This window comes from Oratosquilla oratoria, chromosome 1 (assembly GCF_046742065.1).
Source record: "Oratosquilla oratoria isolate Oo_2021 chromosome 1, ASM4674206v1, whole genome shotgun sequence".
Taxonomy (NCBI): domain Eukaryota; kingdom Metazoa; phylum Arthropoda; class Malacostraca; order Stomatopoda; family Squillidae; genus Oratosquilla; species Oratosquilla oratoria.
Genome location: NC_134777.1, coordinates 129,379,830 through 129,402,294, shown reverse-complemented (window position 1 = coordinate 129,402,294; position 22,465 = coordinate 129,379,830). Strand labels below are relative to the sequence as shown.

The following is a 22,465-nucleotide window of genomic DNA, read 5'->3' as shown; positions in this document are numbered from 1 at the left end:
GGAAACAAGGAAACACCACTGAATTATAGGCCAGTATCACTAACCAGCACAGTAGTGAAATTATGTGAAAGGATTGTGAAAGATCGATGGACCAAATATTTTGAAAAGATGAACATTCTGACAGACAGTCAGTTTGGCTTCAGATCTGGAAGGTCATGTATGTCGAACCTTTTAAGGTTTTCCTCGAGAGTGATTGATGTGTTGCAAGAGAGGGGTGGGTGGTGCATACTTGGATCTAGAGAAGGTGTTTGATAAAGTACCTTACATTCAACTTTAGAAATTGGTGCATGTTGGAGGCCTGAAAGGAAAACTACTGGAATGGATTAAAGACTTTGAAAGATACATGAGGACAGTAGTAGAGGACAAGATGTCAAGCTGGAGAGCAGTAATAAACAGAGTTCCATATAGTGGAACACCATTTAATTCTTCTGCTGTAATCCATATATGTCTCCCACAATCCTGTTGATATGTCTGCCAGATGACAGGTTGTCTTTTATCAAGACTCCCAAGTCTTTCTTCTCTTTTGTTTATATGTTTCTCAGGGGACATATTATTCATAATAATGACTCCCAGGTCCTTCTCATTTTCTACTTTTTTAATTTCTTCCTCTCCCAATTTATATGATCCCACTATTCTTTTTTTGCTTCTTCCAAATTCTATTATACTACACTTCTTAATATTGAATTCCATCTCCCACTTCCTACTCCATTCCCATACTTTATTGAGATCACTCTGCAGTAACCTACAATCTTCGACAGTGTTCACTTTCTTCAACCATTTTGCATCGTCCGAAAAGAAACGCATATAACTTTCAATTTCTTTATCCATATTGATAATATATATATAGCAAACATTATTGGGGCCAGAACTGTTCCTTGTGGAACTCCACTAATCACTTCATCCCAATTAGAATGTTTGTCTCTTATCACCACTCTCATTTTTCTTTCATGCAAGAAGTCTTCCATCCACTTCAGCAGTTTACCCTGTATTCCTCCTGCAGTTTCTAATTTCTTTAGCAATTTCTTATGTGGCACCTTATCAAAAGCTTTTTTCAGGTCTAGAAATGCACAATCAGCCCATCCATCTCTTTCTTATATTACATCTATTAGCCTTGAATAGAAACACATTAAGTTTGTGACGCATGATCGTCCTTGTCTAAATCCAAACTGCCTTGGATTTAATACGCCGTTTTTTTTTTCCAAATGCCTTACCCATCTAATTTTGATAATTCTTTCACAAATTTTAGCTATCGTACTTGTAAGAGAGACCGGTCTATAGTTAGTAGGGTCTTCCTTGTTTCCCCCTTTATATATTGGTACTATATTTGCTCTTTTCCAATCTTCTGGAACTTTTCCTTCTTTCAATGAACTGCTTATTAGACTATGCATTTTGTCTGTTAGTTCATTCCTGCATTCTCTCAAAATCCAGTTTGCCATTTCATCTGGTCCATGCGATTTTCTGACATCGAGATTACTCAAGTGATTCATTATTTCTTTCCTTGTTACTTCTATCTCTTTCATAGGGGGGACTTTCTCCTCCCACTCGACATCTCTAAGTTGTATGTTCTCCCTCGTAAACACCGATTTAAAATGCTTGTTCATAATTTCTGCCATTTCTATTTCCTCTGTGTATTCAACTCCTTGTCATAGTTTCACTAATTCTTGTTTGTTTTTCAGTTTGTTGTTTACAAATCTATAAAATAGTTTTGGTTGATCTTTACATTTTTCTATGACATCTTTTTTGTATTTTCTCTTTTCTTCTCTGCACACTTGTACATATTGATTTCTATAACTAGTATATATTTTCCATTTTTCAGGTCTTTTGTCTTTCTTCCATTTTATCCAAGCTTTATCCCTTTTGTCTTTTAACTCCCTACATCTTTTGTTGTACCAACATTTTACATATCCTTTTTCTTGTTTTTGTCTTGGAACATACTTTTCCACTCCTTTATAAATTTTTGTCAAAATATTCCATTTCTCTTCTACTGTTGTTTCCTCCTTGTGTATCCTTTCCCAGTCTGCTTTTTGAAAGAATTCTCTCATTTTATCAAAATTTGTTTTTCCATACATCAATCTTCCCTTTCTATATTGTTCATTTTTCCCATGTATTTTTCATCATTTAGTTCCAATTCAATTTATATATAGTCACTTTTACTTATTGGTGTCTTATATTCAATCTTGTCCACTATTTCAGGTTCTGAGGTGATTATCAGGTCCAGTCTCGATGGTTCTTCCTTTCTATACCTAGTATTCTCTTGTATCCATTGCGTCATTGTATGTTTTATAATCATATCAAGTAGTACATTACCCCATAGGTTCGTCTCCACCCTTTACTGTCATCTCTTCCCAGTAGATTTCTTTACAATTAAAGTCATCCATTATAACTATTCTTCCTTCATCTTCCATTATCTTATTTAGTGTTATCCTTGTGTCTTCTAACATATTTTTGTGTTCTTTCTCTTCCTACAAAGCCGTTTTAGAAGGTACATAATTTACCACAAACTTCCTGCTCTTCCCATCCCTGTCCTCCACTTCCATCATAATCATCTCTATTCTTTCCATATGTAACATTCCTCACATTTATATCCTTCTTAGTCAGGAACATAACTCCACCCCCTTGTTTTACTTCTCTGTTTCTAATCCAATAATTATATGCACCATGTCCTACACTGTTGGGTGGTAGTGGACCTTTCAATTTTGTCTCTACAATTCCCATTATGTCCAGTTCTTTTTCCTTCAGGTAATCATTCAGTTCATTCAAGCCTGTTATTAAGCCATCTATATTTGTGTAAGACACTTTTAATTTTCTGCTACCTCCATCCTGTTTTCTGTTTCCCTTCCATTTTTCTCTGCTATGAACCATTTCCTCACTTTCATATCCACTACTCTCCAATAGAATTTCTCTTTGACTCTGTTCTGTTCTCGTTTTTTTCCTTAGCTTCTATTCTTTTTGTTTTCTCTTCCTCTCTTTCCTCTTTATTCATCTCTCTTTTTATCCATACCTGTTTATACTGATCACTTTTTGCTAGTTTCCCTGTTTTTGCTAAGATATTCTCTGCTGTCATTTGTGACCTGAATTTAACCTTAATTGGTCTGGTCTTATCTATATTGTATTTCCCTAGTCTATATATTTCTTCAATTTCTTTCCCTGTTTCTTGTTCATCTTGAACTACTTTTAATATCTTGTTTACTTTTTCCTTCTCCTTTACTCTTGTAGTCCTATTTGGATTATGCTTCTCTTCCATCCCTAATATAATTATACATTTCTTTTTATCTGCTAAGTCTCTTACTATATTCTCCTTCTCTCATCACTTTAATAACTGTGTCCTTAGTTTGTTCTTTCATCTGTTGTGTCACTATATCTCTAAATTCAATTTTGTTCTCTTGGACTTTTCTCCAACCCTGTACCTCTTTTGCTATGTACTCTTTATTCTCTTCATTATTCTTCTTTAATTCCTCACTCATCCTTTACTTTTTAACTTTTTAATTCTTCTATTTCTTTAGCTAGGTTTTGATTTTCCTTTTTTAATTCTTCGAGTTTATAAACTCTATGCGTAACTAGTGTTAATTGGTTAAACCTAACCTCCCATACTTCGTTCATTTTTTTTTTCTCCTCTAGATTTACTAGTCGGGGGAGGCTGTTCTTCTCCCTCATTAAATCCATAAAAGTAGGTATCGTCTCTTTGCATGGAGCTGCTATTATCTATTTCTGCTCTTGATACCTCTGCTCCCCTGTTCTACCTCATCTGTGTGTTCTGCACACCTTTTGTTGACACCAATTGTGACGTCCAGGGCCCATTCGTCCCCTTCCTCATTTCCTTCCATTTTCCTCAATAATGCCTCCCCTTCTCCTTTTTCTTCACCTGCCCACTACACCATGAGCTTTCCCCTTCCCCTTCCCTACTAATACAACATAGGTACTCCCTCATCGCTGTAATCCATGAAAATTGTGTTTCTTTCTGGGGTTCCAGTCTTTGCTGTTAGTCCGATGTGTGTGTGTGCGTGTATTTACCTAATTGTAGTATACAGGAAAGGAGCAACGCTCGTTGGGTCCCGTCTCCTATTCTCTAATTTTTTAAATATCTAGACTCAAATTCATGTACCGTTCCAACTTAATCTATATCTTTGATTTCCAATTATCAGATTTAGATTTGAACTCATGCACTCTTTGAGCTATATCACCTAAGCTATTCCACATATTTATGCATCTATATGGAAAAATGTATTTCTTCACATCCTTTTGACATGTGGTCTTTCTTAATCTACTCCCATGACCTCTTAAAGCCCTCCCATCTTTAATCAGATCTCTTCTATCAATGCAATCTATCCCCTTTAGTGACCTGAATACTGTAATCATATCACCTCTTTCTCTTTGATCTTTCAAAGTTGGCAGACCCAGTACTTTTAGTCTTTCCTCATATGGTTTATCTGCCAGGCTGGGGACCAGTTTGGTTGCTGCCCTTTGTATTCTTTGTTTTGGTTATATCCCTTTGTATTCTCTCAATCTTGCTTATATCCTCCACTCTGTATATACCTAGTTGTATTATACAGGAAGGGGAGCTACACTCATAGTGACCCATCTTTTTATCTTGCAGCATCTAGTTTCTAGATTGTTATTAAATTCTTGCATAGTGTTTGCACACACTATTGTTTTTTGTCCAATTTGTTCCAGACATCCACCACTCTATGTGGATTTTTTTTTTTTTTCAGATCTCTTTTACAATTATCCTTTTTGAGTTTCTTTTCATGTCCCCTTCTTTTCTTTTATCTCACTTTAATAAGTCTTCTTTGTCAAGGACTTCCATGCCTTTCATTATTCTGTAAATGGCCAATAGATCGCCTCTTTCTCTTCTTTGTTCCAGGGTTGGTAGTTCCAGTTTAGACAATTTTTACTCATATGTCAATTTTGAAAGTGTTGGGGCCATCTTTGTCATTGCTCTTTAGATTCTTTCTATTTGTACTGGGTGTCCATAGTGTCGCAGTGTACTCCAATATTGGTCTTATCAGTGTGACTAGGATTTTCTTTACCATTTCCTCATCCAAGTAATTAAAAACCACCTTTATTGATCTCAGTAAATTGTAGGTTTCTCCAACTATTTTGTTTATATGCTTGTCTGGGGACATGTCTTTGGTGATAATTACTCCTAGGTCCTTTTCAGAACTAACTTTCTTTACTTCCTTTACACCATGTGTGTGTGTTTGTGTGTGTATTTGCCTATTTACCTAAATGTATTTTACGAGAAGTGACCCGTTTTTGTATCTTTCCGCATCCAGTTTGTTCTTAAAGTCATGTATAGTTTTAGCCCTCACTGTTTCCTCATTCAGTTTGTTCCAGATATCTATCACTCTGTAACAAACTGAATGCGGAAACAGCGTGTGTATTTACATTGTATTTTACGGGAAGGGGAGCTATGCTTGTGGTGTCCCGTCTTCATATCTCATTTTATCTAAACTATTTTTAAATTCATGTATTGTTTTTGCACACACCACTTTCTCATCTATCTTGTTCCAACTGTCTATTACTCTGTGAGGAAAGCTGTTCTTTTTCAGATCTCTTCTATAGCTGTCTTTCTTGATTTTCTTTCTGTGCCCTCATGTATTTCTGTCATCCCATTTTATCAGATTCTCTATATCAATAATTTCTATGCCTTTCATGATTCTGTAAATAGCTATCAAACCTCCTCTCTCTCTTCTTTGCTCTAGTGTCTGTAGTTCAAGTTTTGCTAGTCTCTCTTCATATGATAGTTTTGAGAGTGTTGGTGCCAATTTTGTAATTGCTCTTTGTATTCTTTCAAGTTTTTTTATGCATTTTTTTGTACTTGGTGACCACATCGTTGCTGCATATTCCAATCTTGGTCTTATCAGAGTGGTTAGAATTTTTTTCATCCAGGTATTTAAATGCCACTTTGATTGTTCTTATTAAATTATAAGTTTCTCCAAAAATCTTATTTATATGTTTCTCAGGTGACATATTATTCATAACAATGACTCCCAGGTCCTTCTCATTTTCTACTTTTTTTTTATTCCTTCTTCTCCCAATTTATATGATCCTGTTATTCTGTTTTTGCTTTTTCCAAATTCCATTATACTACACTTTTTAGTGTTGAACTCCATCTCCCACTTCCTACTCCATTCCCATACTTTATTTAGATCACTCTGTAGTGACTCACAATCTTCTTCCGTGTTCACTTTTTTTAATAGTTTTGCATCATCTGCAAAGAAGCTCATATAACTTTCAATTTCTTCATCCATATCATTAATATATATAGCAAACATTATTGGGGCCAGAACTGTTCCTTGTGGAACACCGCTTATTACGTCATCCCATTTTGAGTGTTTGTCTCTTATCACTACTCTCATTTTTCTTTCTTGCAAAAAGTCTTCCATCCATTTAAGCAGTTTGCCCTGTATTCCTCCTTCAGTTTCTAATTTCTTAAGCAACTTCTTATGTGGTACTTTGTCAAAAGCTTTTTTTAGGTCTAGAAATGCACAATCAGCCCATCCATCTCTTGTATTATATCTATTAGCCTTGAATAGAAACATATTAAATTAGTGACGCATGATCGTCCTTGTCTGAATCCAAATTGCCTTGGATTTAGCACGCTGTTTTTTTTCTAAATATTTTACCCATTTACTTTTGATAATTCTTTCACAAATTTTTGCTGTTGTACTTGTTAGAGAGACTGGTCTATAGTTGGTAGGGTCTTCTTTATTTCCTCCTTTATATATAGGTACTATATTTGCTTTTTTCCAATCTTCTGGAACTTTTCCTTCTTTCAAGGAACTATTTATTATGCTATGTATTTAGTCTGCCAGTTCATTTCTGCATTCTTTCAAAATCCAGTTTGCTATTTCATCTGGTCCATGCGATTTTCTAACATCAAGATTACTCAAGTGTTTCATTATTTCATTCTTTGTTACTTCTATTTCTTTCATAGGGGGACTTTCTCCTTCCATTCGTGTGTGTGTGAGTGAGTGTGACTGGATTATGTGCATTATAAAGTCCAGATTCCTCCATGTTGGATTAAGGATGATGGGACAATTTTGTGATTTTAGTCTCCCTTGTAATGGCAGCATGTGCTTTTTACCAAGGCTCTGAGTACCTCCCTCCCACCAAAATATTCAGTCAATTTCCTATGCTGGACACCACTAAATCATCAGAGTAGACATCATGTGAAGATGAAAACTTTATTAAATGTACATTTTGCATGATGAAGCTTTTTCAAGTACACAGATGCAGAACACCTCTAAGCTATTTATACATTTTAGAATGAAAGAGGAAGGGTCAATAGGACACCCCATGGGATGCCCTGTCCTTGTGTCCCTTCCTTATAAATAGCTTAGAGCTTGTAATCTGCGTCTGTGTACTCGAAAAAGCTTCAACATGTGAAACATACATTTGATCAAGGTTCCATCCTCATATGGTGGCTACTCTTATCATTGTGTCAGCAATTGCATTTTTAAATCGGTTAGTAAATCAGTTTCATTCATTATGTGGTGTTACAGTGTTCCATCTTATGCATCAATACTTTCTTTAACTTGTGTACATGCAGTCTTCTAGTCATCCCTGCTTAATGAAGTCCCCCAATCTTACACAGATTCCTCCATGAGCAAAGCTCTTTCAGTAACTCATTGTTCCCATTTGCAGGTCCATACATTCGGGTCTTGCTCATAAGTGGATCAGGCAGAGTGCTCAAAAAGAAGAAGACCACGTGGAGAGCAGCCACAGTCAACCCAATATGGAATGAAACCCTCATATTCGACCTCCCACATACACAGGTATTGGTCTTTGGCCAAAATGCATGGGGGTCTGGGAAAGATCAGATATGATACTTACAAGCTTGAAGTGACAAATATTCAGGTTACCAGGTTCTTTGCACTCATTGCACACAAATTCTACAGATTGTCACATGACAGACTAAAAAACAAATGAAAGTGGACCTGCTCTGCACATGCAGATTTGAAATATGAATAGAATTAGTGACATCACTGAGGCTGAAAAACAAAAATCCATGCAACACATGTACATTACATGAATACACAATACCTGAACATCAACGACCATCCAGTTTTCCCTTTTATCTTAGCTAATTGCCCTGCTCCTAGCCTGTTGTGGATTATGAATTGACATGGCTCAAAGATATTTCTCCTTATCTTCTCTGTTTACACATGAGGGGATGAGGAGGGAGGGTTGTCTGGCCAGGGGCATCTGCAGAAATGTGTGTGTGTGGGAGGGGGCAAAATTAAAAATATTATACTGTTAATGGCATATGTTTACCATTAGACCTCTCCCAACACAACTTCAGCATGGATAAAATTTCATGTTTACATGAATACAGTCAAACCTCAATGAGCACCTTGCATAACAAGTGATTTGCATAACGAGTAAAATGAAAACAAATTTACTCAATGAGCAACATTTTGTGATTTGTATGCCCAACGTGAAGGCTCCTTTCTACCTAGCTAGCCATGAGTCACGAGGAGTGTCTCCTTGTGACTTGTGACCAGCTCATTCCCATATGCTTCTTGGCCAGTGTCGCCACTGCTTGAAATTTTTTACTAAATGTTGGATTCTTGATTTTCTTTTTTTAATCCAGTAAATCTTGTAGTTTTCAAGTAACTCAGCTGATGAGTGCATAAATTATAAAACCATGATTATCTATAATTTGGGACTGTTCCAACACACTTTTCTTCTATGGTATTTTCATAGTAAATGGTGCATTTTTGAGTTATGCCTATTTTCTTTCTAGCCAATCATATGTAACCATGAGTATCACGGGACTCTGCCAATTAATGTTTATCCTGCAGGGCTGTGATTACCACCTTTAGTTTGAACATGGTGCCTCTAATGCTAGGGTTAGTTCTGTGGTTCTCAACCTTTTTTGGCCATTATGCCTCACCTAATCACCTTTAAAATCCTGATGCCCCCCATGTGGTGATATACAAATCTTATCATTTGAAAAATAAACTCCCCTTCAGCTGAAAAAGCTTATAACCTTGGCCACTTCAAAAGAACAAGGCTTCAATGAAAAATAAAAAACAAAACAAATTTAATAAAATAAATATAAAAGTTTTTGACCCAGACTTCCTCAGTTGCCCCCCTTAAAAATCATATTGCCCACCTATGAGGCATACAGCCCATATCGAGAAAACACTGATTTAGTTGGTTAGATTAGAATTACCCACTCATCTTTTACTTCCCCACCCAGAACCCCTGATTCCCAGCTCCCAGGCTCTCACTCCCAAAATTGTGAAGGGGGTGAGGGTGGCATACCTCAAAAATGCAACATCTCTAACAGAAATTCCATAGAACTAGTGTTGTAGAATCATCCACAATGGTATGAATCCCCGTTTCTATTTTGAAATTCTTAATATTTTACTGGCATAATTGTAGGGGGTGCATAACTCAAAAAGGCAATTTTTTTTAATGAAAATATAGAAGCATCTTAGAATTGTCCAAAACAATAGAAAACATGTTTTTGTAATAAAATTTTCTGCAGATTCTGGATATTTTCCAACAATTTTGGGGTATTGGCTGCATGTTATTGTGACAAAGTAACATGCATCTGATACTTTAGGGTCTATATGGTGTGCCCCTATGGACCAGAGCCACACATCATTTTGTCTGTGATAGAGGAAGTCTCTGTTCATAGAGAAATGATGACACTTTTATTATACTGCAACTGTCCCTCTGTTATGCTGTCCCCCACCCCTTGTTACTGTCCTGTACCATTTCTTCCCAATTGAGTTGTATGAGGCGACAAAAAACGGGACAGGGATAGGACTAGGAATACTGCTACCTGTAGCCACAAAGGGGACATTCCTAAAAAAAGTAAAGGCATAAGAGGATTTAGTTTTCCAACCAGTACCCTATAGTTTGAGTATTTTAATGTGTGTGGATGTGGTACAGATGAGAGTAAAAGGGAAGAAACAGGTAGTATGTTTGTGAAAAGAAAGATGGATGTGTTATCTATAATCTTAGTGAAACTAAGATGAAAGGGAAGGGTGAGTGTGAGTTTGGGAGTGTAGCTGGGAGGTTCTCAGGACTGAAGAGAGGACAAGGGAGAGAAGGGGCAGCTATACTAGTAAGTGAAGAGATAGGTAAGCGAGTAATTGAGTAGGAGTTTCTTTAAGGTTAATGTGGATGAAGGTGAAGCTGGGAAGGGAGATATGGGTTTTTGTAAGTGCATATGGGCCTGGTAGTGAGAGAAGTGTAAAGGAAAGGGAGGCTTTTTGGATGGATTTAAATGAGTGCATAGAGGGATTAGGGAGAAATGTCAATGTAATTGTATTGGGAGACCTTAATGCTAGGGTACGAAATGAAAAAATAGATGGAGTGATTGAGAAATATGGAGTTCCAGGAAAAATCATAGTGGAGAGTTGATGGTGGAGATGCGTCTCGAAAGAGAGTTGATGATAGCAAATACAGTGTTTAGGAAGAAAGTCAAGCATAAGTACACATGGGAGAGGGTGATGGATAGAAGGGTGATATATAGAGCAGTAATGGACTATGTAGTGGTAACCAGGAGTATAGTAGGAAGAGTTAAGGATGTACATGTTCTAAGGGGAGAGAGTGGGGGAATATCAGATAATTTTCTGGAAGGTAAGTTGAGAGTGGAGGATAGGTAAAGAGGAAAAGGGCAGAAGGTAGGGAGGTACTTAGAGTGAACTGCTTAAATGAGAGAGAAAAGGAGTACAAGAAGCTGAGAGAGGAGTGGGAGGGAGTAAAGGATAGAGTAGAACTAGGAGTGGAGGAATGGGGCTGGTTCAAGGAGGGAGTCATAAAGTGTGAAAAGATGGTGTGTGGAACAAGGAGGATGGGAGGAAATAGAAAGAAGGGTAATGAGTGGTGGGATGAGGAAGCAAAGAAGGGTGTAGAAGAGAAGAAGCAGGCTTTCATAGATTGGTTACAAATTAGGACAAGGGAACCATATGAGGGGTACAAAATAAAGAGAAGAGAAGTAAAGTATAAGATAAAGGAGGCAAAGAGGAGAGCAGATGTGAAATGGGGTAAGAGTATGGCACAAACTTTTGCAAGTAATAAAAAAAATGTTTTGGAAAGAAATTAAGAGAGGAAGAGGAGGTGAATCAAGAAGAGAAGAAAAGGTAAAAGGTGCAGATGGAGAGATTATAATGGAAGAGAAGGCAGTGAGAGGAAGGTGGGCAGAGTATTTTAGGGAGTTGCTAAATGTGAAGGAGGATAGAGAGGGAAAGGTAGTTGCAGTGGGAAGCACAAAGAAAATGACTGTGATGAGTGAGGAAAATGGAGGAGAAATAAGGAAAAATGAAGTGAAGGCAGCTGTTAAGATGATGAGAGCAGGTAAGGCACCTGGGTTGGATGGATGCCATGCAGAATGTCTGAAAAAAAGGAGGTACAGTGATGGTGGACTGGCTGGTAAAGTTATTTAGTCTTTGTTTAAGAGAGGGTAGTGTCGGAGGACTGCCTGTATATTTCTATTTTACATGGGAAAGGGGGACAAGTGTGAGTGTAGTAGTTTCAGAGGGATCAGCTTGTTAAGTGTAGTTGGGAAGGCTTATGGGAGGGTCTTGATTGAGAGGATTAGGAGAGGAACAGAGGGAGTAATTGGTGAGGAACAGTGTGGGTTTAGGACAGGCAGGGGTTGCATGGATCAGATTTTTGTGGTAAGACAGATATGTGAGAAAGCTATAGGAAAAGGTAAGGATGTATTATGGGGTTTTATGGATTTGGAAAAGGCTTATGACAGGGTAGACGGGAAGGCACTGTGGGAGGTATTACAGATATGTGGGATAGGAGGAAAGCTGTTAGGAGCAGTCAAGAGTTTTTACGATAGTAGTAGTGCTTGTGTTAGGATTAGAAATGGAAAGATTGAGTAGTTTGAGGTAAGGATAGGACTTCGTCAGGGATATGTTATGTCATCCCGGCTGTTCAATTTATACATGAATGGGGTGGTGCAAGAGGTAAATACAAAGGTAGTGGGTCAGGGATTGGAGATAAAGAAAATGGAGAAAAGTGGAAGATAAGCCAGTTGTTGTTTGCTGACAACACTGCACTTGTGGCAGGATCAGAGGAGGGATTAAGGAAGTTGGTGACAGAGTTTGGGAAGGTGTGCAAAAGAAGGAAGTTGAAGACAAATATGGGTAAAAGTAAGGTGATGAGATGTACAAGGGGAGAAAGTGGCAGCAGACTGGAAGTGAGTATTAAGGGAGAGAGACTGGAAGTGGATAGTTTTAGATACTTGGGTGCAAATGTGAAAGGAAAGGAGGATGAGGTAGAATGTAGATTGAGAGAAGCAAGTAAATGCCTTGGTGGATTAAAAAGTGTAATGAGAAATAGACATCTGGGAATGGATGCTAAGAGGAGATTGTATGAAGGACTGATTGTGCCAACAGCACTGTATGTGGCAAAAACATGGAACATAAGAGAGGAAGAGAGGAGTTTGAATGTGTTTGAGATGAAATGCCTGAGAAGTATGATAGGGGTTACCAGGCTAGATAGAGTGAGAAATGAGGAGGTGAGGAGAACAGGGGTGGAAAGGGAGTTGGGAGATAGGGTTGATGAAAGAGTATTGGGATGGTTTGGACACGTGGAAAGAATGAGTGAAGAAAGACTAGTAAAAGAGGTGTGGAAGGCAGAGGTGGAGAAGGAGTGACCATGAGGGGGTGACCTAGGATGAGATGGACGGATGGAGTAAAAGGGGCATTGGGGAAAAGGGAAATGTCTGATGAGGTAGGATGGGAAAGGACAGAAGACAGGGGTGAATGGAGAAGGGTTGTAAATGGATGGTGCTGTGATGCATGAGGGGGAGTGGGTGGGGGATGGGGGGTGAGGCAGTATGAGAAATAAATTGCCGCAGCCCGAAGGGATTTCTCACTATCTTCTTTTCTGCATGAAGGGACAGAAAGGGGGGTCACTGATTTAATGAAGCAGCCTTGCTGTGGATGTGCTTCGTCTTGCAACACTGCTTCTGACCCATGGCAGTGGACAAGATGCAGGGATGACTTGTCATCTAGGAGGTGCCAAGATAAGAGGGAGGGAAGAGGGTAGAGAGGAGTGGAGTATGTAGGGGATGGAATGGGTGGGAGTGGTTTCTATGCCTTGTTTTTTGGCTACCTCCCATGTAAAGGGGAAAAAGCCTTTGGTATATGTATGTATATTGTATTAATTGCATTGTGGTAACTAAATGGACCATGAAACAATTGGAAATTAAACAAATGTTATCTATGTTCAGTATGAAGCCAATGATGAGAGCTGGACATGTATCATACATATAGCGAGTGAACATTCTCTTTGTATTATCAGGAAGCTCAGCTATAAGTCTGTATTTAGCACTTGTTCTGCCAGCATTTACCAAGCTTGTGTTCAGATGCATTGTGATTTATTTTTTTCTGTGCAAAGTTTAATGACACTTGCAAGAATGTCCCCAAAGAAAAAACCACAAGAAGACAGGACATGAGAAGACAGATCACCATAGAAATGAAAAGTGAAATCACTGAGAAATGAGAACAAAGTGTGAGCATGACTGACCTAGCACACACATGCAATTGAACTACACCAACAATTTGCACTATCCTCAAGAACAAGATTAACCCCTTCCATACGGTGCCGCACACGTAGGCGTCATGGACTTAGATCTCGGTGGCAGCAGCCAATGCCAGCTGTACGACGTGTCGTAATAATACTCGCATCATAAAATATAGTCACCGCTTATATCGATCGTTCTCTCTTCACCCGTGAATTTTGATAACCATAGAAAATGCGATTACAAAAGAATTAGAAAGAATGTCATTATGGAGGGGCGACTACAATAAATATAATCAAGACGCCGATATGGCAGCCTCGCGAATACACACGCTCCCCATGACGCCTACGTGTGCGGCACCGTATGGAAGGGGTTAAGGACAGATGCTTCAAAAGGAGTGAAAAGATTATCTATGCAACAGTCATGTATTCTTGATGATGTTGAAAGGTTGCTTCTCATATGGATCAACTAGAAGCAAATGCAAGGCAATACTATTAATGAGGGCATCATTTGTGAGAAGGCAAAATGTAATTTTCGGTGACCTTATTAAGAAAATGCCAGCAGCAGCAATGGACAAAGAAGAAGCATTGAAGGCAAGTTGTGGGTAGTTCAATTAATTTAAATGAACTGGCATCCACAGCATTGTGAGGCACAACAAAGCACCAAGCTCTGACACAAAGGCAGTAGAGAACTTCATCAGTGACTCTAGGAAGCTTGTGGATTCTGAGGGTTATCTGCCACAGCAGGTTTTTAATTGTGACAAGATGGGTCTTTTCTGGAAGATGCCAAAGTGAACCTATATAACAGTGTCGAATAATGCACTGCGCAGCCACAAACAAATGAAAGACCGCTGCTGTTTTGTACCAATGCAAGTAGCAATTTGAAAGTGAAACCACTACTCATTTACCATTCAGAAAATCCATGAGCCTTCAAGAAATGTAAAGTCTAGAAGATCAGGCTAAGTGTGATGTGGAGGTCCAACAGCAAGGCTTGGGTGACACGTGACCTTTATACTGACTGGATCAATGAAGTGTTTGGTCCTTCTGTGAAAAAAATATTTACTTGAGATGAGTCTTCCACTTCATGTCTTGCTTGTTATGGACAACACTGCCCATCCTCCAGGTCTAAAAGATGATGCTATCGAATATCATTTAGAAAGTAACCGTTTGATAAATGATAGCCAACATGGTTTCAGACGGAAACGTTCTTGCGTGACTAACTTACTCGAATTCTACAACACAGTTGTCTCGAATTTTGACAAAAGAAACAATATAGATTTAATATATCTAGACTTTGCAAAAGCTTTTGATACCGTCCCACACGAAAGACTTCTTACTAAATTAGCTTTGCATGGAATAAGTGGTAGCCTATTAGGTTGGACTAGTAATTGGTTGAAAGGTCGAAAACAGAGAGTTGTTTTAAATGGAAAAACTTCTGGATGGAAAAGTGTTGCAAGTGGAGTTCCTCAGGGTTCCGTTCTTGGGCCACTTCTATTCATAGTATATATAAATGATATAGACCATGGACTAAAATCTACTGTTTCCAAATTTGCTGATGATACAAAACTGTGCGGAGTGGCAAATGATCACTCAAACCAATTAGATATTCAAGAAGATTTAGATAAATTACAGCAATGGTCTGAAAAGTGGCTAATGAAATTTAACACAAGTAAATGCAAGGTAATGCACATAGGTAAAAATAACAGCAAGTACGATTACAAGTTATTTGGAAATTCGTTAACAAAAGTGGATAGTGAAAAAGATCTCGGCGTAATTATCAGTAACGACCTCAAATCATCCAAGCAGTGTATTTCAGCCTCTGAGAAAGCAAATAAGATTCTGGGATTGATTGCGCGATCTTTTGATTTCAAAAGTCCATCACTCATTAACAAGCTATATAAATCGTTAGTTCGTCCACATTTGGAATATGCTGTTTCCGTATGGTCACCGAATCTCATTAAAGACATTGACAGACTGGAAAAAGTACAACGGCGAGCCACAAAACTGATTCCAAATATCAAAAATAAATCATACGAAAATCGACTTAAGCACATGAATCTGTTTTCCCTAAAAAAGCGTAGACTCAGAGGTGACTTGATACAGGTCTTTAAGATTTTAAAGGGAATTGACAACATCAAAAGTGACCAAATTTTCACATTGAATGAGAATCAGACAAGAAACAATGGTCTCAAACTGTCCGGAAATAGATTCAATTTGGAAGTAGGTAGAAACAACTTTGCCAACCGTGTAGTTAATGAATGGAATAAACTTCCTGCACAGGTAGTGCAATGTAGTTCAGTTCGAAGCTTTAAGAATCATTTAGATAAATACCTAAGTAAGATGCTGTAATTATTATAATTTATGTTATATTATTTGTTTTTGTTTTGTTATAATTTGTCTGTCTGATTTTCATTTATTATTAGTTATATGTCAATTTATTATCATTTACTATTTACCTGTTTGTTTGTATTCAACTATACCAATACATTTATTTATGTATTTTAATTGTCATTTACATTGTTATAGTTTTAATTTATTATTAATATGTTTTTTTTTTTTATTTTTTTTTTTTTTTTTTTTTTTTTTTTTTTTTTTTTTTTTTTTTTTTTTTTTTTTTTTTTTTTTTGCATCCGACCTAGATATGGATCAAAAGGTCTCCTGTCGGCATGCTTTGCCTTTGTAATCCTTTGTAATCCTTGATGAATTTAAATTCATCAAGATCCAGTTCCTGCCTCCCAACACCACTCCTTTACTCCAGCCCATGGACCCGCAGGTCATCTCAAACTTTAAGAAGCTCTGCACTAAAGTACTCTTTGAGCATTGTTTTGAGGTGACTGAGGAGACCAATCTCACTTTCAGAGTTTTGGAAAGACCACTTCCGCAACTTTGCCAGCCTCAAGATGATCAACAAGTTATGAGAGGGGGGTCACAAAAAGAACCCTTATTTTGGCTTAGAAAAAGCTTTGGGCAGGCAACATTACTGAATGCGATTTTGAGGGGTTTGAATCAGTGTCTGTGGAGCCTGTAGTTGATGAGATTGTGTCTTTGGCCAAGACCTTGGGGCTGGAGGTAGATAACAACATCGACAAACTTGTGGATGAGCATAGACATGAGCTGATCACTGAAGAGCTTATAGAATTGCATTCTGTTTCACAGCAAGAAGTTGTGGAGAAGATTTTGTCAGGGGTGAAGGAGGTAACAGCCTCAACAGAGCAACAACCTTCCAGTGCAATAAGCGAGATGCTTAAAGCATGGGAAACTGTTTCATCGTACGTTAAGAAGTATCACACTAATAAGGCAGTGGCTGTGTGTGCTACAAGCTTATTTAATAGTAATGCTGTCGCATTTTTGCCAATTTTGAAGTGTAGACAAACAAATGTCTAGACAGTTTTTTAGTGAAAAAGAATTCAGAGAAAGTGCCAGTTGTGGCAATGCTTCTAAAAGATTTAAACTTAGTGAGTCAGGGAGATTCCTTAAAGGCCTGTCTACACGAGCGGGCCTGATCGGCGGGTTTGCCCGTTAACGGGCAAATTCTCGCGGGCCTGCCCGTGAATGTTGTCCACACGACCGAAGTGATGAACAGCTGGGCCTGCCCGACGATGTTGCCAGTAGCGGGTGGAGTGCTGTACGAGAACCATGGTGCCTAGCATTGTCAAGAAAAAGATTTTGTGCTCTATGATAATAGCTGTGTGTCTCAAGAAGAAAAAGAAGAAAATTATATGGTTCACGATATTATCTTGCGTCTGGCAGGGTAGAAACTCCAGCTACCGGGCACCAGCTCAGTGATTTCGCTCGGCGGCCTTTCGGGCAATTTGATCGTTTGCCCGTCAAATATGCCCGTTAACGGGCAAGCCCGCCGATCAGGCCCGCTCGTGTAGACAGGCCTTTACATTCACTGCTATAATAGTCTCGACTGATAATGGATATTTTTTATGAAATCAGCTGAGTTACTTGAAAACTACAAAATTTACTGGATTTAAAAAAAAAATTCAAGACTCCAAGGTCAAAGTAAATAATCCAAGATCTAGTAGAAAATTTCAAGCAGTGGCAACACTGGCCAAGAAGCAGACAGGAACAAGCTAGTCATGGGTAACAAGATGCAGCTTGCGACTCATGGCTAGCTAGGTAGAAAGGACCCCTTGTTTCGGGCATGTGGATCACAAAACATCACTCATTAAGAGAGTAATATTTTTTTTTATTTTGCTTATGTGAACCACTTATGCTTGTTAAGCGAGGTTTGACTGTGCTAGGTCATCTGCTTTTCTTTTTCATTTCTAACTTTCACCTTTTAATTTCTTATTGTTCTGCACTATCCCTTTCTAAAATAATTCATATCATCTTTAACTTGTATAGTCTTGCAATTTTGTGTCTCTAATTTGCATCATTATTATTATATGCATGATCTCACTTTGCAATTGATCTTTACTTTCATTATCGTTAATATTGATTTTTGTTTTACAGCTATCTCTTCTCTTACTTTCTCTGAAAGTGTACCACAATTTTTTTTTCTAAACGTAATCTTACGTCCATATTCTTTTCAGGTTGAACATGTCACCTTCATCTTGGCAGTGTGTTCACGACCACTGCCTCCTACATTTGAAGTTGATGTGTTGGATAGTGGAGATGCACTACCCGATGTTGACAAGGATGTACATGATCCATGTGGACCAAGAGACAGTGGCAGTAGTGGAGGATCTGGCAAGAGGAGTGATAAATATGTAGGCAAGGTTGTCCTTGGGTTTACAGTTCGAGGAGGAGATCAGAAACAGCACTGGGCATCAGTACTGGCTGCCCCTCGTAAGGTTGTATCTCAGTGGCATACTCTCAAGTAAATGACCCAATAAATGTGACATATACAGGTAGATCTTAGCCAATATAGTATGTCATCCACAGAGGTCATGTTGGAAGTGCACATCTTCAAGGACAATCTATGTAACATACAATTGTGTGATGTTATATTGGTAAAGTATTCTCTGTAGGGGAAATTATATTAATAACAATAATAATGATTGCTGTCGAGTTTCACTGACCGAAAACCCACAGCCTCATAGTGGCTGGCAATGGTGGGCCTTCCCATAGATCTCTGAGAAAAAAATTGGACTGTTGTCTGTGTTGTATTAGTGAGTGACTGTTTCTATGTCACTGGCTGAAAGTAATAGAGGTGAGTCCAGTCACCATTTGTCAGATCTCCTTATGAGAAAACCTGGTGTTGATAGAGATCTTGGGTCCAGTCCAGAGACCAAGTGCCAATCCCTCAAGGCTGCACTTTCACATGGAGGTGAGGGTGGGTTGACAGGTTTTGAAAATGGGCAACAGGAACATGATTCTGCCATCCATTTTGCAGGACCACTATAAGCAGGTACCAATCAATGGTCCTTTATATTAATAACATGTACCCAAACAAAGGTCATATTGATGTACTGTAACAAAGTCCTGAAGCAATGTCTCCAATTTCAAAGAATTAAGCATAGGTCATACTGGTATAGCACAAGTTTATGGGAAGTATGGTACGTCAAAACTAGCTTATATTTTGTTGATGTAGGATTTGTAGGGCATTCATACATATTTGTGCACATATGTATTCCTTGCACACATAACCAAAGCATATTTGTTGGAAATTTCCTGTATATGATCACCCAAATCCAGATGAGTTGTACAGCTACAGAAAAAGGAAAAGGAATCCTTTTTGTAAATGGCTAACACCACGAGTGATAAGGTTTTGTTAATATTTTTATAAGGATTCCAGTTCTTGATTAATTTATCATAAACTTCCTCAAGTTGGTTAGGAAGCGGTAGATATTTATGGACCAAATACTGGCATTAGTGGATCTAGAAAGGTGTCCATATGAAGTGGGAAGTGTATCTAGATGAAGACTTTGCCAGTGACTAGTATTCAAGCACATACATGAAGACTGTAGTAAACAGGGATATGACAAGATGGGAGAGGGTCTGTTATGTAATGGTGTGGGTGAAGGTCTGCAGGCTTTCACAAAATAAAGAATACCACTTGAAAGAAAAGCATTTTTTTTAACATGCATTTGTATTCAAGACTAAAATTAATTAACTACTTAATGTGCATTAATGACTTAGGACACAGTTCTATTGGATAAATTGTATCTGCCTGGAAACAGTGGGGCTACATCGAGACTACCTGAGAGCTTACCATGGGTGATTACAGGACTGAAGGAGAATGGTAAGTTTGGCTACATTTTAACACCCACCACCCAAAGGATGTGCTGGGTATAGGTTTTCTCCAATACATTCCAAAATTTCATCCTAGAAAGATCTGTGGGAGGGCTTGAGGAACAGTGTCAGCTGCTGCAGGGCTGCAATGTTCCCTCACAGATATTTCCTTAGCATAGAATGATCTTTGTAGATCCTAGCACTTGGGTTTTGCCCTAAATTCCTAACATGTCCTCCAGGTGGTGGATGGAGAAATTCTATGAAAATGGATTGTTCTGAATACTCAATAGGGGACAATGGACCAAAACTCTAGTTGTGATAGGCTTAGCTAGCCCACAATCAAGAATACAGCTCAGGAAATGCAAACTGTACCTAGGAATGGACTGACAACCCCTAAATGATCCAGAATGTGAATCAAAATAAGAAAGTTAGATGAAATAAGATGATCAAGACAGCAACTAAAAACCTATCTACACTGAACAAGAAGAAAAAATTACTGAAATAATGAAAGGAAGGTATTCTTATAACATTGGGCTATGTGAAACAGGAATAAAGAGAGAGGTAAGAAGAATAATGCACAATAACTGAAATAATACAGAAAGTTCACTTTTACTATTTTATACCATGGTATAAAGAAGTGTAAATGTGTGATCTTCCACAACCTACTTCTTTATAAAAAATTACAAATACAAAATTATATATCAACCTGATGATCAACACAGGTATTGTTAGTGAATCAGCTTTCTGTCTCATATCAACCACTAGCTTCTTTTGGTATGGGTCCTTTATCATAAACATAATTCACTGGTCAACATTTTAATATGTACTATTGTTGTATACTTCAGGAAAGTATTGATCAATTTCACTAAGTAAATATTAAAAGACTGCATGGTACAAACTTGACCCTTTCCATACTAAAGGGTTCTTCTCCTTTTATTCTGCTTGCTGCCAAACTCTATATATCTCTACAGTATACAAGAGTTTAAACTAGTGAAGGGCTCTTATGCTTTTAATCTGCCTGCTGACATTCAGTAAGGAAGGGGTTCAATAAGGTTGAGTAATAAATAAGAAGAAAGGCACATCTTTAATGAATTTTCTTACACTAAATAGGTATTGCACACTTTAGAAGTGAAATTATTCAAGTGTATGCACTGACCTCTCAAAGCATCTGGAAAGTCATTATCTACCCAAAGAGCTGTCAAAAGTAAATCCATTCAACATTCATGACTTTATACATATAAAAAATGTGAATATATCCTAATAATTTCAAACAAGAGACACCTTTGGAACCATATAATTCTTGGGATATTATGGTTTATCAGTCCATTTTTGAATGGGTGGGTGTGGATTTAAGCCTTTGACTTTGGTTACCTCCCTGGTAAGGAGAAAAAAGCCCTTGGTAAATATAAATATACGAGTATGTAAAGATTTTGTGTAGCCTGTGAAATATGGTCTTCATTTACAAAGATATTTTCCTAATGACATAATCGATAGGTTTAACATGAATTTTTACAAAAAAAAAAAAAAAAAAAAAAAAAAAGTATATGTTACTACATCTATTCACAAACCATTACTGCGTACTAAAAATATTTCTTTACATTCTTCACTTTCAACTTACTTTTCTAACCCCTTTCAACCCATAATGCTCTTGACATATTTTGTTCAAGCTAACAACAAACAACTTCATTACCTTGGGCCATATCACAAGACAAAATTGTCTCAACTAAAACCTATGACCAGATGACTCCCTTGAAGGATTCAGTTTCAACTAATGTTAGCCAATTCTCTGTTAAGTATAGGACCATAGGTTGAAAGGGTGTAATATTCTTAGTTTCACCTATATCAGGAATGCCTTCTTGCAAACATGCCAAGACATGCAAGCAGACCAAAAACAAATATGCATCCAGTAAGAATCACTGCCAGAACATCACCAAAGTCAATTGGCCATTTTGGGCTTGGAGGATCAACTGCACAAACTAACAAAATCTTTGTGAAGACAAGAAGAAATAGCAGCGAACATTTTGTGATCATATCTGAAAAAGAGAGCAAAGCATTAAAATCAAAATTACATAACTACAAATGTAAATTAAATAACCTCATAAGGAGTATTGGCTGCATAAGTTTTATTATATACGTTTATAGCAAAGGGCTTTTCCCCCTTATAAGGGAGGTTGGTTGGCCAGTTCAATGCACTCCAGCTTAAAACCATCCAAAACTTACTTGTTTTTTCTCCCATTTTAGCATCTCATGGATGATGAGTCATCCCTTTCCTATGCCACACTGTTCAGGTCAAAGGCAATGTAGCAAGACATAACACTGTTGTAGCAGGACCCAATAGTCTATATCTTTGGGACTTCAAATACATTTCTACACACCAGTCATGCACCATTCTTTTATGTTCAAGATTAATCTACACTAAAAAATTATCACTTATAACTTCTATTCCTGGAGAGAAGATCATGGAGATGTGTCTAAAGAGTTGATGATAGCAAATACAGTGTTTAGGAAGAAAGTCAAGCATAAGTACACATGGGAGAGGGTGGTTGATAGAGCTTTAATGAACTATACAGTGGTAACCAGAGGAGTAGGAAGAGTTTTGGATGTACATGTTCTAAGGGGAGAGAGTGGGGGAATATCAGATCATTTTTTGGTGGAAAGTAAGTTGAGAGTGGAGGATAGGAGAAAGAGGAAAAGGACAGAAGGTAGGGAGGTGCCTACAGTAAACTGCTTAAATAAGAAAGAAAAAGAGGAGTACAAGAAGAAGCTGAGAGAAGAGTGGGAG

General features: G+C 37.9%; 2 protein-coding genes across 5 annotated transcripts in view; one reads left to right on the top strand and one right to left on the bottom strand.

The window, feature by feature from the left end:
- Positions 1-19,519, top strand: part of LOC143027002 (synaptotagmin-5-like) — a 179,925-nt gene extending 160,406 nt beyond the window's left edge. For both annotated transcript variants that reach the window (XM_076187835.1, XM_076187826.1), the window contains exons 9-10: positions 7,648-7,778; positions 18,042-19,519. In XM_076187835.1, the coding sequence (XP_076043950.1) occupies positions 7,648-7,778; positions 18,042-18,332 (422 nt within the window). In that variant the 3' untranslated portion in view covers positions 18,333-19,519. The remainder of the gene's footprint in view (positions 1-7,647; positions 7,779-18,041) is intronic.
- Positions 19,520-20,754: 1,235 nt separating this feature from the next.
- The window catches only part of LOC143026970 (uncharacterized), a 79,853-nt gene continuing 78,142 nt past the window's right edge, over positions 20,755-22,465 (bottom strand). For all 3 annotated transcript variants that reach the window (XR_012966551.1, XR_012966550.1, XR_012966548.1), the window contains one exon: positions 20,755-21,716. The gene's annotated coding sequence lies outside the window, so the exon portion shown is untranslated. The remainder of the gene's footprint in view (positions 21,717-22,465) is intronic.